Below are 17,940 nucleotides of genomic sequence, written 5' to 3'. Positions count from 1 at the left end.
GCCTGGACAGTGTAACAGGGGATCAGGTCTCATCCATGGGAGTGGAGGGTGAGGAGGGTCACTCAGAGGATGTTTACCGCAGAGTTTGGACATCGAGTGATCAGGGCAGCACATGCAGGGATTGAAAGACAATAGACAAAACAATGTCCTATATTTAAAGATGGGTCACGGCTATTTATAAAGCCAGTGGAGGGGGTCAGAGGAGGCGGGATGGAGAATGGAGACAGAGTTTTCATGGTGTCTGTTCAGGATATGTCTTGTACATTCAGCAATATTTTCAGGTAAAGTGGCGACACGTATCTGGTGACTGTGTGTGTCGGGCTCTCTCTTACTAATGACTCATGCTGTTATCAGAGTAAAAGGGCCCGGAGGTCTCCTCCATTCGTCACACTAAGCTCTTCCTTTGACATCTCCGAGGGGCCCGACAGAACCAGCTCCATCAGTGAAAAGCAGAGATAAAGATCCAGCCTGTCAAAACAGCTACAGACGGAATCACTCGGGCAGCTGATGAATCTTTGGCATCAGCTGTGGCGGGTTTTTGTGGAGGATGACGGTGACACGCCGCGGGGCTCGACAGTCTTGTGGTGGTGTGCGCTCCTCAATGCATCCTGTGTGTGCTATTCCTGGAATCCCCTTGTCATTGTCCATCAGCTCGAGAGATCCCTCCTACATCAAAATAGACACTTGTGGCCGGACACAAAGGGCCGCATTGTTCCGGCGTGAAAGGAGAGCATGTGCTTTGCTAATGCCGCACTCGCAGCAGCCAACCTCGGGGACAACCTCCGCATTCAGCCTTTGATTAAGGAGCAGAGTTATGCATGGATGACTTCCTCCAAGGTGCCTGGAGGTTGTGGGAAAGGGCCAGTGAGTGGGCGTGGCCTCGGCCAGGCAGGAGCGGCCTGAAGTGAAAGGACCGGGCCGAGTCCAGCTGAGCTGAGGGCTGAGGGGGGGATGAGATCATATGACCACAACTGTCCGGAACATCATTTGACAGAAGAGCTCCAATGATCTGCCAGGAGAGATGTTTCAGAATGATATCTGACGATTACATCGTTTTGTAATTGAATTGTCCTGAATTGTGTTTTAACCTCACATGCTACTGTATCCACTTGTATATTTATGACACTTTGATCAGATATTTCTTCTCATTCTGCACTTCTCATTCGGCCATATTAAATATGAAGATTGCGGATACACACGCCTTGTTTTACAATGCAGAAGCAAACTGTAGAGTATTAATGTACAGTAATTCATGCAAGTACTATTGGTAAATGTAATCAACTACAAGTGTAAGGAATTTGACAAAATGGAAATTCTCATAAAATTACATATGAACATCAATCAATACATTAATCGTGTGAACAGGTCTACCATTTCTAAGCATTATTGCCTTTTGCCAGCATTAACAACTTTTGTTTTTTTACTTCTGTCAATTTTTGTCATAGTAAAGCTGCTCATGCTTCTGTGGGGACACTTTTATGATATAAACGTGCTGTAAGGGGGCATCCGGATTTGAACCGGAGACCTCTTGATCTGCAGTCAAATGCTCTACCACTGAGCTATACCCCCTGATAATTTTCTCCAAAAATAAGACATGATACAGTAAATAAAATGTCCAAACAGAATTAAAGCTATGAAGATAAAAGTCCAAATTTCAAGATAAAAAAAAGTCTTTGATTCTGACTCTATCAATCAAATGTTTGAGATAAAAACAAAATGTGGCATTAAAATGTCCACATCAGGTGAGAGAATGTAAAAATTATGATATCAAACATTCAAATTTGGGCTTATTAAGTAAAAACCATGATTTAAAAAATACTATCAACGCTCTGATATGAATAGTCCAAATAAAAGATTTTTTTTTTTAAATTTCAAAACTTTGATAAACCAAGAATTTAAAGATTTCCGGGACAGTGGGCTGATCCAGGGTCGGGGGCTGACCTCGGCACATCTGTGTGCAGTGCGAGGGCCCCGGCTGCAGAACAGACAGCCTCCAATTGACCGCTGCGATTAGCGCGGCGCCCGTATGGAAGCCTGCGAGGACGAGGGGCCGCCTGCCTTCTGATGGAGATTGATACCGAGCGGAAGAGCACCTGCCATCCGCATGTTCGAAGGCTGACTTGTGTTCAACGTGCAGTCTTCCAGAAGTGGAAATCATAATTGAATCGCTTTCATGCTCGTGAGCTGCATCAAACAGGAAAGGGCTGAAGCTCCGGCTGGACGGGGCTGAGAGTTAACGCGGCCTGGCATGTAGTCAGAGCGGAGTGCAACCGTACACTCTGCATGTGACTCTGTCCTGATGTCTGCAACACGATCCCCATCATGCCATGCAGCTTTCGGATCCCAACCTATAACCTGCTCATGGATGCGCTCCCGTGGGAAATCAAACGGCTTGTAAGCGGTGCTAATTCTACGGTTTCCCACGGACGCAGCGGGAGCTGAACTGGGGGCTAATGCTCTGAGAGGTCGGCCGCAGAATCATGTTGCTGGCACTCGTCTGCAGAAGTACTTCAAAGAAATATATATATATATCCAGGATTCACACGTTAGAGTACTGTGATTGTGATTTTTACGCTTTGATATTCGGTCAGAACAAAATAAATAAAGGCCAACATGCTAAATGCCTGTATTCCTTTCCTGAGCCCCTGACAGTAGACCAGGACGCTGCTAATCCATTTAATATGAGAGGATCAGCCCGGTTGGACCCACCACGGGGGATAAACCGCGGCTCCGTGGGATGGAAGCGGCTCTCGTTGCCCCTGGAGCTGCGCCAGAAATTAATCCCGGTAACAAACAGAACGGATTCTCTCGGCTGACAGACTGTCTGGTAAGAAGGTTTGTGCTTCTGTGTGCTCGTGTGGAGCCTGTACCGATGCAGTACGTCCCGACAGGTGGTATGTTGAGAGTGTTCGCCGTGTGGGCAACCCCTGCTCGGCCTCCAATCCGTTAATTCGGCCTCCAGCCATCGCTGCAACAGTGTCCCCTGATTTTAATCGCAATTAACGGATCGTGAAAATAAATGACAGCTTTTTCGGAGATAGATGACTAATCAGAGATTACAGGAAAAAATGACAACCCCTGGATTTAGAGCAATAGTGGCTCTCCTGCATGCACTGAAGTCAGCCCCCCCCCCCAGCCTTTCCCGAGGTGCTGCGCGAGAGAACACAATTCTGCAAACGTTGCTCCCGACATTTTTCCCGTAACCAGCCCTATTTGTAAAAATGTCTGGAAACTGTCCCAGTCAGCCCATGTGAGAACGCAGCAGGAAAATCTCTGGAAGATTCCGGATGAATGTGCGCCTGAATGTTCCGGAAACTTTCCCGCCGTTGTGAACGGTTGCCCCCCTGTTGCATTCGGCAAACTGTGAACGGCGAACTACGGAAAATGTGCAATTTTGTCCATGTCCGCGTCTGGAATCACACGTTACGTTAAACTCCGTACGTGCAACCAATTACCAGCGTGACAATTAGCCAAGATTTGCTGCACTGGTCTCGCGCTGCTCTCACGTGGGAGGAGAGGAGTCATTTGGCCACGACATCCGCCGCGGTCACATCTGCTTTTCATTGTCACGGCTCCCTTCATTCGTCCGGCCTCTCTCGTCGCTGTATGTCACCCGCACTCCCCGCGGAGCCGACTTGTGGTGAACAATGAGCCACGACTGTACTTTGCCACGCCGCATTGCAAAAACACCTACTGCAATCCTCCGGAGTCGCAAGGGCAACGGGAAGGTGGAACTGTGGAGGACCGCCAAACCGAGGCAGGGTGATTAATCGGTCTGGTTGCAAATGGGCCTCTGAGATGCTGAGCAAACAACCATCAAAGTCCTAAACAGCAACAGATTAGATGTTGTGTAGAGTACACTGTCCGTGGGGATGCTTGACCTGCTGTATATAGAGGAGAATATTGTGATGAAGGTCGTGGGGGGCAACTAGCATTTTAGAAATATGTGGTCCTTTCCTGTTGGTTTATGTTTTTGGTGGTTTGATTTCAGTCCGTTGGGGGACACAATGAAGGTTCTGTCATTTCTGAACAGTTGTATCATCAACAAGTCAGTAAGTTGTATTTAACAGGAATTGGACAATGGAGGCCTGTGTTTTTAATTTGCCTTTACAGGATTATTTCTGCTTTATCGTGAATTTCTCCTCCTTCTCCTCTTTTACTCTACCAGAAACTTCTCTCCTAGGAAGTCATATGTGTAAATGTTTCACTCCAGTGGTGAACGTGTTTTTTTTTCCCCCCATTAATGTGCATTTAAGTATCATTAGGAATCAAACCCCACAAATAATTTGTATTTGTATAAAAATGAAAGAGAGACAAGACAAAACGTCAAATGTATTTCAAACTACAGGAACAAACAAAAAGAAAAATGTTCCAAGACCCTTTGAGAAAAAAAAGTGTGAGGGTTTGCTGCTTTATAATCAATGAAAATGTCACAACATCCATTCTAACTTTTGTACTCACAATAAAAGTAAAATGTTATCTCATCACAATCACAGCCAGTTGTACAGTCACTAAGGTGTCAAGTGCTTTTGCGTTTTCACGAGCGGCAACAGGGATGACGTTTTCTTCATGTCATTGTTTTCATAACAGAGGTTTTTTTTAATGAACTCTATAAGTCGAGGGGGCATCCGGAATTGAACCAGAGACCTCTTGATCTGCAGTCAAATGCTCTACCACTGAGCTATACCCCCTCTCACTTGTGTGATTTTATCTATTGTTCTTGTTCCATCATAGACAGAAACTTCCAGAGATAAACCTTGTAGGAAAAAAAAAAAAAAAAGGGGAGTCACACACACAGTGTGTGCAACACCCACACAACACTCCCCGGCCGTAACCTCAGCACTTTCCCACCAGAGCCGCCTCTGGCTGCAGCTCCGCTCCGCCGGTCGTCCCGCGAGAGTCTGACACATCAGACCGCTCTGTCATTTCCACAGTGTCAGATCCCACAGCCCCATTCTTCCACCATAATACACGCAGATCATATCTCGGCACCTCGTCGTGTTCCAGAGATTCCTCCCCTGCAACGCTGCAGAGAGAGGAGACAACAAAAAAAAGGGAACCGTGCCAATCGCGCCCATCATTCACAACCCCTGTCCAGTGCCTCTCCCCCTGTTTGGAGACACAGTTGTGCGACTGTAAAGAAGCAGACTAGACTTGAGCCCTCCCAATTTAATGTGTCAGTCATTTGATGTTCCCCCACAACAATGCGGGTCGGCACAAAGAGACAGTGCTGGGAAGCATTAGGCTGACAGAGTGGAAGTAGGCCAGGGGCTGGGGGTGAAGAGCAGGTCTGAACAGTTATGCAAATAGCATGTGCTTCGGCTGGTTATGGAGCACGAGAGTGAAAGGGAACAATTATGACAGTGAGGGAGGGGGGGGGGGGCACTTTAAAAATAGGACGTCAACCACCAGCCGTGAGTTTCCTGTTTTCATTGGATCTGCAGCGTCGCGTGTCTTTTGTCCCCCGAAAACGTCCCGAGACGTCGCTCGCCCCCGGGGGTTCGTTTAGTCAAGACATTAAGAATGAACGTCACCGCCACTGATTTGTCCTCAGACACGCTGATGTCACTCCCCGCGCATTTATGAGCCGCGATCACGGAGCAAAAACAAATCAGGTCGTGCGATGGCTCACACAGTCGACACATTTCAATAAGAAAGACCCCGATGAGGGGACACAACAGACAATTCAGAGCACCTCAATGACGCCAGTGTCGTTTCTTTGTCTGCCCGACCTCCCATCGGACGTCCCAGCAAGGTAGCAATGCAGGCCACAGACAAAAAGAGGCTGATTGTGAAAATTGGCCCCTTTACCTCAACACAAGAGACCTTTTCACAGGCCTTTTGTTTTGGTCCGCCGCCACCTTCCTCCCTCTTAACATTTACATCACATATCTGATTTGGAGATAACCTTCAGAGTTGTCGACGGCTTTCAGAGGCACTCTTGAGTGGAGTGTTTGTCCCACGAGTTTATTGAGCTCTGAGTGGAAACATAAACCCAGAAGGGTCTCGAGTGAATATACAGTTTCCAGCAACAATAAATAGATTTGTACAGTGGAGAGAGAAGTCCACGCTGTCGGGGGGGGGGGGGGGGGGGGGGGGGGGGGGGGGGGGGAGAGAAACCAGATTGGCTTCTGACAAAATATGTACCGGACTTATGGGTGGTTTATTTAACGGAATAAATGATCGTGTTCAACATGTCCGGGCATGCCAGCGTTGTGACCTCGCAGGCACGGACAAATCGAGCTGCTTTGGCAGACATTTGCGTTTCTCGTCTACATACGACCCCTCCGGGAAAAGTTTGAGGCACTTCCATTTCATGCTACTTCATGCTCCATGCAGATTTTGTACTTTTTACCCCATCCCATTTATCTTCAGCTATAGATATAATTTTACACAGGAAACATATGATGAACTGAGGAAATGTGATTGTTATAAATCAAACCACGCGAGTTTTGTGTGCACATAAAACAGGTAAAACTGTCTCTACCATGATCAACTACAATTGTGTAGTCATTTTACTAAAAATCAAGTATTTCAGTGGCAGTATTGCTGTTATTTGAGGATCTGGAAACCTGCTCCATCATAGCACGACATCAGAAACTATTGATAATCAAGACAGAGTTTGCATCAACATCGTCTTTCCCATGATTATTGACATGTGCTGTCCTTCCTTATCTCTTAGACCCTCTTTCGCCAGTTCAAGACGTCCATTCGGGACGATGGGAAGACCCTCTGGAGATCAATTAGAAAGTGGGTCGTATTTATTTGTTGCAACATTCTCAGCCGTGGTCCTCTGAGAGAACTCGAGCCGAGTTCTGGTTCTCACTTCGGGTGTGACCTGTAATCCCGTCGGAGTTAGTGTGTCCATGAGGGGAAAACAAACACAGCCGAGGACCGATCCCACCGCCGAGCTCCCATCCGTCGATTCTCAGAGTCGGCCGAGTGTTATTCCACATGAAGCCTTGACTCCACCTTTAAAAGCTACTTGACAATAACTTATACATGTAGAATTTTGTTCAGAAAAGGTCATAGGACATGAACACACAGGGGGTATAGCTCAGTGGTAGAGCATTTGACTGCAGATCAAGAGGTCTCCGGTTCAAATCCGGATGCCCCCTACAGTTTTATATAGCTGACCGTGGCCCAGGTGGTAGAGAAGTTACCGCTTAGCTTGGTGCTGGCGTCTGCCGGGTTGGGATGTGAATGTGTCCTTGAGGAATGTGTCCTTAACCCTAAAATGCTTTCCATTTACCATATGGATGTACTGCAAAGCGGTTTACACGAAGAAACCAGCAGGAGATCGTCAGCATCGGGTAAACAGTTACATTTCTGCAACATTGAGGCGAGGGGTGGCGCCGGGGTGGAGCGACCACTCACTCGCCGTGACATTTCGGACATTTTTTCAGATATTTTACAAGGGGGCGGGCAGGGACAAGTTCTGGAAAATGTAATGTAACATTTGCGTTCTCAGACACAAGCCCCTGTGAAATGTCCCGAGCTCAGTGCATGTCTGAAAGCGACGAACGTTAATGCTAAGGAGCGGCAAAAGGGGGGGGGGAGATGTTTCTGAGTTTAGTGTGCAGGAGATGTGAACGCTTGCACAGCAGCATCTTAGATTTAAAAACAAACAAACATGAGAAGCTTCAAAAGCTTCAAAAAATCTCAACCATCCGGGGGAATATTAAACAAGCTGAAGTACAAAATAAACGGAAACATGATGAGTTGAAAAGAGTGATGTGGCCTGGAGCTAATGTCTTCCACGTTCCGACGACATATACCATGTAGAGTATCAAGTTAAAGCTGACGTCTTCCAGCGCCGAGTGTGCGCCCATGTGTTTTCGGTTTTCGTTGTTTGTTGTGTGCACCAGGGAATAAAAAAAGGAGATATTTAGTGCTTTAATGATATATTTTTGGACAGTTGTGGGATGGTCGCAGAGATGACGGACTGGTCTTGTTGTCTTGAAGACACTGTGATTCTTTAACTGCTGTATTACAATGTGCGTCGTGTTCAATCGGTGTTGTAAAAAGCAGGAACCATGAATAGCAGAGCTTTAATTTCAACCATCCGTCTGAGGCCGCTCAGATCCCCCAGCGCGCTGATACGATCGGGGGTGGGGGGGGGGAATCAAACACGCTGTGGTGTTTACTTGTGGGTTTGTGGGCACTATGGCGAGGAAGTGGGCCTGTCTGAAGTAAACTGGTATTTAATCTCTGGTATTCGGCGGCGGTGTTTGATAGAGAGGGGGGTAAAAGATGAGGAGGAGTTGCGGGGCGATTTCAAGAGGAAGTACAAAGCAGAAATAAACTATGAACTGTGAGGGAGGTCGGGGCGAATTCAAACGGAGAACTTGCCATTTCAATAACTGCATAACGAATGACCAGGGCGCCCATTTCCCCTGAATCCATCCACGCTTCTGCCGGAGAGTTTTAAACTCTGGAACAATGCATGCTGGGAAGTCTCTCAATATGCTGATCTCGTTTTCTCCTCGGTCGTTCATTTGTTCAACGCAACTTTTTTTTTTGGAAGCTGAATTAATAAAACTTGGCAAACATTTAACCTCACGTCCTCCTCCTCCTACGTGTAAGCAGATTACATTGCTAAATGGTTTACAGCACAACCGCAAAGTGTGTGTGAGGCGGTGAATCGAAGAAGAAAGAAGGCCACAGGGACGGCCCCCTCCGCCTGGTTTCTTACACTGGCCTTTAAAAACCGCCTCTCTGTGCACACTTTTAAAAGGTGGACAAAAGGCCCAGTCAGAGGCAACAAAGCGGAGAGGTAACTCAGGCGCTGTTTGTCCCAGAATTGGAATGAATAAAACACCTGCAGCGGGAAAAAAAAGAAGTTTCTCCTCTTTGGAGAGGCACATTTGTGGTGCCAGAGGAGTTAACTATGGAGACGCAGGACGTGTCGGAAAATCTGTTACTGCCACGACTGAGCCGTTCCCTCATACATCTTAAAGTACAACACTGTTGAGTTTGACCCAAAGCCGAACCCGCCCAGTATCTGCACTGGTGTGCGTTCACTTGTTGCGCCCGACCTGCGTGCTTTTCTTCCTACTTTGCAAGTTGGTAATATTTTCAGCAAAACACTTTGTACATAACAGACATCTCCAATCTGGCACCCAAGCAAATGTGTGACTTGTTTCATGCTAAACCGTGTCAGTATTAGGCGATTGTCGGGAGCCGGGTGGTGTTTCTGAGGCTCCAGCAGCTGCGCGTTGGTTCTAAATGGGAGTCCCATTTTGGTCGGCGTCCCAGCGCCAGACGGCCCTCAGTTGTGAGAGCCAAAATTTGAATAACAAGTGTTGAGGAATGGGCCAACTGTTTAGAGTCCTCACAAGGTCAGCGAGGAACAATGGGGCCCCCGTTTCTCTGGTGAACACCCAACTCACAATCGGCGGAGTTTAAAACACTTCACCTTGGAAAAAAAAGGAAAAAAAGAAGAACTGATTTTGGAAAATAAAACTTTGAGTGTTGCGTGTGAAGACACACACCTTTTCCCCCGATGTGAGCACCTCTGTTTTCTTTGGGTCAATCTTTCACTCGTAGTATCTGTAAAAGACACACACACACACACACACACACACACACACACACACACACACACACAACCACCATAAATCTGCCTTTTCCCAACTGACTGGTACTTAGTGTGAAATCTGTTGCCCAATTGTAACCTATGATGACACACACACAAACACGCCCACACACACACACACACACGCGCACACACACACACACACACACACACGCACACACACACACACACACGCACACGCACACACACACACACACACACACACACGCGCACACACACACACACACACACACACACACACACACACACACAGACAGAGAAGGAGAGAAAGGGTTATAACCACGCCCCATTGTCGCGTCACCGACCGGCACGCTGCGTTCAAGGACCGCCCACGGGGCGTGGCCAGCATGCAAAGCTTATATATTTCCCTTGGTAACTTGTGTCTTATTCGATATTCAGCTATGCGCCCGGACGGACCCGTCATCCATCGGACCCAGTTTATTGATTAGGACGAAACATTACCCTATGGACTTTGCATTGGAGATCCTTTCGGTCGTCGTTTAGCTGTGAATCATGCTGAAGAATAACGGAAAGAAGACCGCGATCAGCGTGGTCAGCACGGCGTGCCTGTGCCTGCTGCTGCTGCTGGTCGCCGTGCAGCATCACCGGGGCCAGCCGGAGGAGGGGGCGCGCGGCGCGGAGGACGCCGCCGGGACGCGCTCCCTCCTCCAGGAGGCCGCGGACGACGCGCGGCCCGAGGGCGCGCAGGTCAACGCGGGATTCTCGGCGTACTTCACCAGGCTGACGCGCGGGCGCAGGGAGGCGGAGAGGCCCGCGCGGTCCCGGGCGTCCGGCGCGCCGCCGCCGGCCGAGGACATCGGCGCCGACGACATCTTCATCGCCGTGAAGACCACCAAGAAGTTCCACCGGCCCAGGCTGAACCTGCTGCTGGACACCTGGATCTCCAGGAACGTGCAACAGGTACAGGAGCAGTGCAAACGTCATCCCCGATGCCATTCACGTAGCGGGCCTTTATACACTGTGCATGCACAAGCTGAATAACAAACAATCTTTTTGGATAAGATCTGTGTGTGTGTGTGTGTGTGTGTGTGTGTGTGTGGGTGGGTGGATGTCATTGTTTCTTAACAATGACCCAGTGTACACATGGAGGTGATGCCTGCTGCTTACAGTTCTGCATTGCCCCCCCCCCCCCATGTCACCAGATGACACACTGGAACAGCCACACAACCCCCTGTTATAACCGTGCTGAGTCTCCTCGGCTCTGTCACTTCTTGTTCTCCTCTTGAGTGATGCCCCTGAGAACGGAGGGGAGCCGTTGCAGGACTCCCACTTCTCCCTCTTGTCAAGCCCCCCCCCCCTCTTCACTCCCCGCTCTCTATTATCCCCCTTCTCTTTCGGGGTGTCCCTGTGAATGCCCCCGGTGCAATGGATGCCTCACAGCACCGAGTCCAGCGCTGTCCCCCTTCCAGCACACACAAAGCGTCTCTCTGAAAAGAAGGGAAGAAAGGCTTTTTTCCCCCCTCCCCAGCCCCTCGTCTCCCCTCTCTCCATGGGAACGTGGGAGCTGAGTCTGGGTCAAGCTTCGCTGAAGGGACGGGGAAAACCGGGGGGCTTCGTTAATGGGGATGGATGGGACAAAAGGGGTGCATCTATGTAGGCGGCAGGGCTGTGCTGGGTATGAATATGCAGCCTTGAGAACCCAGCTCCTCGCCCGCATGGTTACAGTGTGTAGGAGAACAGGCCTCGTCACAATCATTTGTATCTTGCCCCCAGATGTGTCAGATGTGCTCCTTTCACAAAAGTCTCTTTAATTTGGCCTTGGCTGCTGTCACACTCTCCTCTACCCTAAAGTTTGGGGAGATGCGTTTGATGATGTCAGGGAAAATTGTACCAATAAAAGGCCGCCTCGGTCCCCGGCCAGACAGAATTACCTGCACCTCGCTCGTGTTAATAGCCACCCCCCCCCCCCCCCCCCCCCCCCCCCCCCCCCCCCCCCCCCCCCCCCTCCTCGACCAGACTGAAATCATTTGCTCGTATTGTGCGGTGATTGTGCTAATGGGTTTGTAATTACTAGTGTGGTTAGATGTTGCTGGTTAACCCGTCGCACAGAGCTAACAGCAGGGCTCACCGGCCGGGCAGCTGGGGACAAAAAGAAAGGACGGAGCGAGCGCCACAATGCGGGGTGGGAGTTCCTGCAGGACGGGTGCCAGGTGGTCGGGAGACCCAGAACAAAGGGGGCGGCCTTAATGCCAGCCATACGACGCTCCGGGTTCCCACCGCCGCGCGCATGGCCATCCTCCGCGCCCAGGTCTTGATTCTCACGCTCAGCTGACGGAACATCTGTCCGTGCGTCTGAATCACTTTTGTGGCTCTCGCACACAAGGGCCTGAGAGTTTTACGGGCGCAAGAGCAAAGCGGTCATTATGAGTCGACTTCTCTCTTTTTTTTTTTTTAATTCTCTCGCTTAAAAAGGAGATTTCTTTGTTCCTATGCAGATGGAGCTGCTGTCCGCTGCTGTTGACACGAAGAGAAGTGAGGGTAGATTATCTCGGCGATAGCTGTGTGCTGACACAATGGCGCCCGGGGCCTTTCTTAATGTTTGAGCCCATTCAGAGCATAAATAGCATTTTCTCTGTAAAAACCAACCGGTAGGCGTCTCGGTCAATGCCGCTCTTTGTGGCGGATAAATGTCAAACCAAAGAAAAAAGTTACTGTGAAATCTTTTTTCTACTTCTTCTTTTTAAACAGAAATCTCAATTTGCCCTTTTTTTTAATTTTTTTTTTTACATATAGTGCCCCTTTTCCTGTTTTCTAGTATTTCCCCCGTTTCCCCCAATGTAAAAGTTAGACACCATTTGTCTATTCATCTCTCGCTATTGTGTCTCACGGGCGCTGCTCTCCAAATCATTAGGCCCGATGAAAAAAGTGCTGAAAATACTCCAGATGTCTGGGACAGAAGGGGGACGGAGTCAGGGTGGAGGTGGCGGCCAGGGGGGGGGCTGATGCCCTTCCTTCCGGTGGAGCTGGAGACAGCCAGCCAGGCACCACGCTCGGCTCAGACAGGGCCGTGCCAGGCCTTCCTGTGGTCTGGAGCGGAGCCCCCCCCCCACCCCACCCCCCACACACACACACACACACTCTCTTTGCACTCCTCTCCTCATTGTCCTTGGCCTCTTATCTCTGCTTCACACAGCCAATCTTTCTTTTTCTTTTTCCTTTTTTTTGAATTTTTTTTGTTATTGTTGTTTGAATTAGTATTCCCACGAAAGTAACAGTTCTTCATACGTTTCAGTTAAGAGAACAAAAAGACAGACAGAAGAAAAAAAAATCACAAATCTTCCCCAGGAGCCTTCTCTTTAGTTAACTCCCGCAGCTGTATGCAAATGCTGGCAAACATATTTAGAATTTACCCAGCGGAGACTTTACCCAGCATGAAAACTCACAGCATTGTTCTATTCAAGAGGCTCCGGGCCGTGCATGTGTCCCAGGGAGGGAGGGGGCAGGACGGGGGGGGGGGGGTGAATGGCCACACACGGTTTTCGATTTACTAATCAGCGGCGAGATTCCACCCCAACTCCTCCTCCTCCCCCTCCTTGTCTTTCTGTCAATGCCCCGGCAGCTCTGGCAGCTGCCTCGGTGATTAGGCCGTCCATTCAGCGGGGCCTTCGGAGCCTCTGATCCCGTCACCAGTGAAACCACCACCCTTCCTTAAACAAATACAGGATCAAGGCCTCAGCGTTGGGCAACATCTGCGTCCGACTTTGTTCCATAAACGGTTCCGAGCGGCATTGCCCCCCCCCCCCACCGTCGAAAGACGTGTTGTTTCATTCTGGAGTCGGACGGGGCCTTTCTAGAGGCAGAGCACACGTCTCAGTTACTTGGCAGCGGGGTTGCAAACTCGCAGGAAGTTGTAACGCTGACAGAAAGTGCTCTGTCGGTGGGGAGGGGGGGTAGAAGGCACCACGACCTGGCGTGTAAGGACACGCGGCGTAGATAAGGCGGCGCGATGCTCGGCAGGTGCTGCCTCACCTCAGGTGGAGAGTAAACAACACCACTGGCGGTTACAGGAGCCCGGCGGGCCCCGGGCGGCCTTCTCATCACCACCATTCACCGGCTCGCACCTGCTCAGCGCGAGCCGCCACAAAGAGGAGTCTAATCTTCACCTGCTCTTTTGTCTTTCTCTTTTTTAAAGTGCACTTTGTTGTCAACTCCTTTTTTTTCGATGAGCAACCGCTACAGGCGACAAGTGCCTGCGGGGTCACGTCTCTCTGAACCCGTCCGATACCTGTCGGCCTTCGCAGAGCAGCGAGCACAAAGGGAACCGTGCTCCGTCAGATCCGCGGCGACTGTAACTTCTTTCTTTCTTTCTTTATGCTGCGGTCGTAGCCGCCGCCGTTCAGCACGTCGCGGCCCCCGGCAGCAGGTTCCGGCCGAGTGCAGGGGGGGGGCCCGGCCGGGGGATGGGGACACACGAATGGGGATGTGTGCGGGGGCCGGACAGTCTGCCTCCGCCTTTGTTCTACGTCTGGGATGCTTCGGGGAGGCTGCACAGTTGCCATGGAGAGAGTGAAACGCAGGGACAAAAGGCCTTTATCGGGGCAAGGGGTTGTTTAACTCGGCGTGTTTTCCGCCGCATAAAGGGCGCGTTGATCGATGCTAATCACACCGGGTTCCAGAGGAGCACGGGGGACTTTGGACACACTGTCACATTTTTGGATCGTGTGGCTGCTTCACATGCCGGCGGTTTCGATGTTGAAGGAGGCGAGTCCACTCATCTGACGTGTCCCCTGTTTTTTTTTTTTGGCTTTTCGCAGACTTACATCTTCACCGACGGAGAAGACGAGGAGCTGAAAAGGAAAATGGGTGAGTTTTACGAGGGGGGGTGTCATGGCGGGGACAGACATTCACATTGTTTTACACTAGCTGGGAATATTCTAAAGGGCCATCAAAATTCTGCTCTGACCTCTTCGTGCCTCTCTGAAAGATGGTATTCAAACACATAGAGCCCCCATTGATGATGTCAACTCTTACATTTATTTTTTCTCTGTCGCCACAGGGAGTCATGCAATCAACACCAACTGCTCCGCGGCTCACAGCCGACAAGCTCTGTCCTGCAAGATGGCGGTGGAATATGACAAGTTCATAGAGTCGGGGAAAAAGTAAGTATTGTTTATCGCCAAGTGGTTGACCGCTGCATTGGGTTCTGAACGTCCCGGGGGCTAACAATTCCTCTGTTCCTGCTGCTCAGGTGGTTCTGTCACGTCGACGACGACAACTACGTGAATGTTCGGACTCTTGTGAAGCACCTGTCCCAGTACCCCCACACCCAGGACATGTACATCGGTAAACCCAGCCTGGACCGGCCCATAGAGGCCACGGAGAGGCTGGGGGACAACAAGATGGTACGCGGAGGACTCTTATTTTCAGGACCGTACGATATTCGAGGCCGTGCCTCCCAGGTCATTTGTCAGGTGACCCTGTACGTCTCAACACACGTTTTCTGTCTCCTCTCTTCTAGAAACCAGTCAACTTCTGGTTTGCTACCGGAGGAGCGGGCTTCTGCGTGAGCCGGGGTCTGGCACTGAAGATGAGCCCGTGGGCAAGGTAGGTTTTAGATGCACCTCTGTATTATCACTCGACCGCGCAGACTTCACATCCGTCACCGGGTCTTGAGGACGAGAGCAGCCAGAAAAGAAAAAGGGGGCCTCGAAGGTCACACCAACATTCGGGAAATACGCAACAAAACAGCATCCCACGTTGGCATAGTCACGACATCCGCGAGAACGGTGTCGCTGTCGGTCAGTCGAGCGTGAGAACAGCATCACGGACAAGTCACATGAGCGCCTCGGTGTTCGGACTCCGACTATGTTTTGAACTGCTCAGTGACGTCTATCTTCCCTCCGTTCCAGCGGCGGCCACTTCATGAACACGGCGGAGAAAATCCGTCTGCCCGACGACTGCACCATCGGCTACATCATCGAGTCGGTGCTGGGGGTCCCGCTGACGCGCAGCAACCTGTTCCACTCCCACCTGGAGAACCTGCAACAGGTGTCGCGCTCTGAGATTCACAAGCAGGTGAATGAACAGCACTGTTCGCGTTACGCAGCGTTCTCCACAGCCGTCGTCTTTTCTGTGTTGCTCACGTCTCCGCTGCAATCCCCCTTCCAGATCACCCTCAGTTATGGGATGTTCGAAAACAAGAGCAACATCATCAATTTGAAAGGGGCTTTCCCCGTGGAGGAGGATCCATCCAGGTGAGCGGCCTGTCTCGCATTGAAAGGCGCGACGCGGATTCAAATCACAGCGTCGGAAACTTTCCAACAAGTCCTAACTCCGACCTGCTCTTTTTTTTCTTCTCCTCCCAGGTTCAAGTCTGTGCACTGTCTCCTGTATCCTGACACCCCATGGTGTCCACCCCAGGTTGCCTTTTAGGGCGACTGCTCCTTTCTCATCCTCGTCCCCATCGCGCCTCGGTATCTGAAAGGCTCGAGGGGACCAGTGTTTAGTATTAGACCGCGCGGCTGCTGTTGCTGCAGTGGCGCGCGGCCTTTAATAGTTTTACTGGGCTGCTGTGCGGCCCGTTTTTTGGGACTATTTCTTCCCGTCCGGATCCAGGAGCCCCGCCCCCACGCGATGGGCGGGGGACTCCAGCTCCCGGCAGGAGGCGGCTTTCAGCTTTGCAGGCAATCATTTGGGCTTTGTGATGTATATGTTGCTTGTAAATGTATCTGCAATTCTCATAGAATGTATTGTCATATATACAAGCCTTTTTGCCAGCTTTTTACATTAACATGTGTTATTTTTAGCTTTCAAAAATGCCATTCAGGTCCACGGTATGTAATTTGTTTTTAGCCAGGAATTTTTGCTACGATCTTTTGATTCAGATGACTCCGGACGAACGCTCCAGTATGAAGTTGTTTTTTTGTGCTTTTAAGTTAACAGTGTTATATTTTTTTTCTCTCAAACCTGAGCTGGCAATATAGGCAGATTTCCAAAAGCATCCTTTGGCGACCCAATCTGAGGTATATCAGGAAAAAGCACTTTTCCCTTTTTTAATTTTTTTATTTCTGGGGGTGAACTGACCTAATTTACGTCCTTGACATTCCTCAGATTGGTGTCCAAACGAAAAGAAAAGAATTTATATTAGCCCCTCAAAATCTCAACATCTATTCATTGTGTATTTTTATTTAATAACGCTCCTTGCATTTGTCACAATCAGGGAAGAATAATGGGTGTAGGAGATTTTGATTCGGGGTTACAATCAGCTTTTGAATCGCTTTGGGAAAAAAAGAAGATGTTTGTTTTTTGTTTGATGATTGCACAGCTGAATTTCAAATGAGCGCTGACGTTTGCTCCTGAGAAGACGCTTCACCTCAAAAGGCTCAGCGGCGGAGAGTTACTGACTTTAAGCTCGAGACCGAGAACCCAAAATAGTAAAAGAAACAGCAGTTTGAACCGTGGTATGCAAATAATAACCACGTGCGTAATCCGAGCCACCGTCTGTAAGAGTTTGCACAAAGGACTGATGAGCCTCTCTGCTGGCATTATTATTATTATTATTATTATTAACATGAATTCTTCTTTATTTACACATAATATTGGCTGGTTACTGTTGAGGCCTGTGAGGTGAAGACTTAGCAGGAGCAACATCGGTGTTTCCACATGGAGGTGATTGTTCCCTCCGTGTTATCTCTCACCCATATTGGGTTTTGCTGTACATCTGGATTACAGTATTGTGTACTGTGCCTTTTTAAATGAGTAGTTACTGTATATGCTTAGGATGTAATTTCCCCCGCCCTTCGTGGTTTACATAATGCTTTTAATGACCTGGACACGATTGTTGTACTGCTTTGGACTGTGTGTGACGATTCAACCGTGCTGTTTATTCTCCAGTATCTGGAGGGGTTCGTGCAGTTCATTCCCTATTCTGGCTTCTCAGGAAATTATGAGCCTGATCGTGGTATCAGCTTCTTTCGGGACCCACAGTGGGACCTGGAACTCTGAATAAAAGTGCATAACCACTGAGAAACTTTGCATATTTGGTCGTGTTCTTGTTTGTCTGTCCTCCCGACTCCTGGAAAAATAAAATCTGGTTTGACTCAACTTTATACTTCATTGGAGATTTTAGCTGGTGGCGAGGGAATGCAGTTATTTGCCACTTTGCACGTTGCAAATTCAAAACCCAATCCGTGAGATCCATGTGTACGTGTCTACTTTCATTCCTTTCAAAAAGGTCAAGGAGTTTTTGAGATACTAAGCGGGCGGGGTTACCTGAGTAGTTACCTAAGTTAAGGATCTGAATACTTAGTTTATAAATGCTGCCTCATGAGATGTTCCACCATGTTCCACCATTCTCAAACTAGAACTGACTGTCGTGGAAT

The 17,940-nt window shown here is 49.4% G+C and overlaps 1 protein-coding gene and 3 non-coding genes across 4 annotated transcripts; 2 read left to right on the top strand and 2 right to left on the bottom strand.

The window, feature by feature from the left end:
• Positions 1-1,497: 1,497 nt before the first annotated feature.
• On the bottom strand, positions 1,498-1,569 carry trnac-gca. Its single transcript has one exon. It is a non-coding gene; the product is annotated as a tRNA-Cys (tRNA).
• Positions 1,570-4,619: 3,050 nt separating this feature from the next.
• Positions 4,620-4,691, bottom strand: trnac-gca. The gene has a single exon. It is a non-coding gene; the product is annotated as a tRNA-Cys (tRNA).
• A 2,355-nt stretch (positions 4,692-7,046) lies between these two features.
• On the top strand, positions 7,047-7,118 carry trnac-gca. Its single transcript has one exon. It is a non-coding gene; the product is annotated as a tRNA-Cys (tRNA).
• A 2,862-nt stretch (positions 7,119-9,980) lies between these two features.
• On the top strand, positions 9,981-17,593 carry lfng (LFNG O-fucosylpeptide 3-beta-N-acetylglucosaminyltransferase). Its single transcript, XM_035616048.2, has 8 exons — positions 9,981-10,519; positions 14,374-14,422; positions 14,616-14,718; positions 14,808-14,961; positions 15,078-15,163; positions 15,469-15,634; positions 15,728-15,813; positions 15,925-17,593. The coding sequence occupies exons 1-8, from the start codon at positions 10,112-10,114 to the stop codon at positions 15,989-15,991; spliced, it is 1,119 nt and encodes a 372-aa protein (XP_035471941.1). The 5' UTR covers positions 9,981-10,111; the 3' UTR covers positions 15,992-17,593.
• Positions 17,594-17,940: the final 347 nt, after the last annotated feature.

The sequence above is a fragment of the Scophthalmus maximus genome, chromosome 17, assembly GCF_022379125.1.
Source record: "Scophthalmus maximus strain ysfricsl-2021 chromosome 17, ASM2237912v1, whole genome shotgun sequence".
Taxonomy (NCBI): domain Eukaryota; kingdom Metazoa; phylum Chordata; class Actinopteri; order Pleuronectiformes; family Scophthalmidae; genus Scophthalmus; species Scophthalmus maximus.
This window is presented reverse-complemented; position numbering and strand designations above follow the sequence as displayed.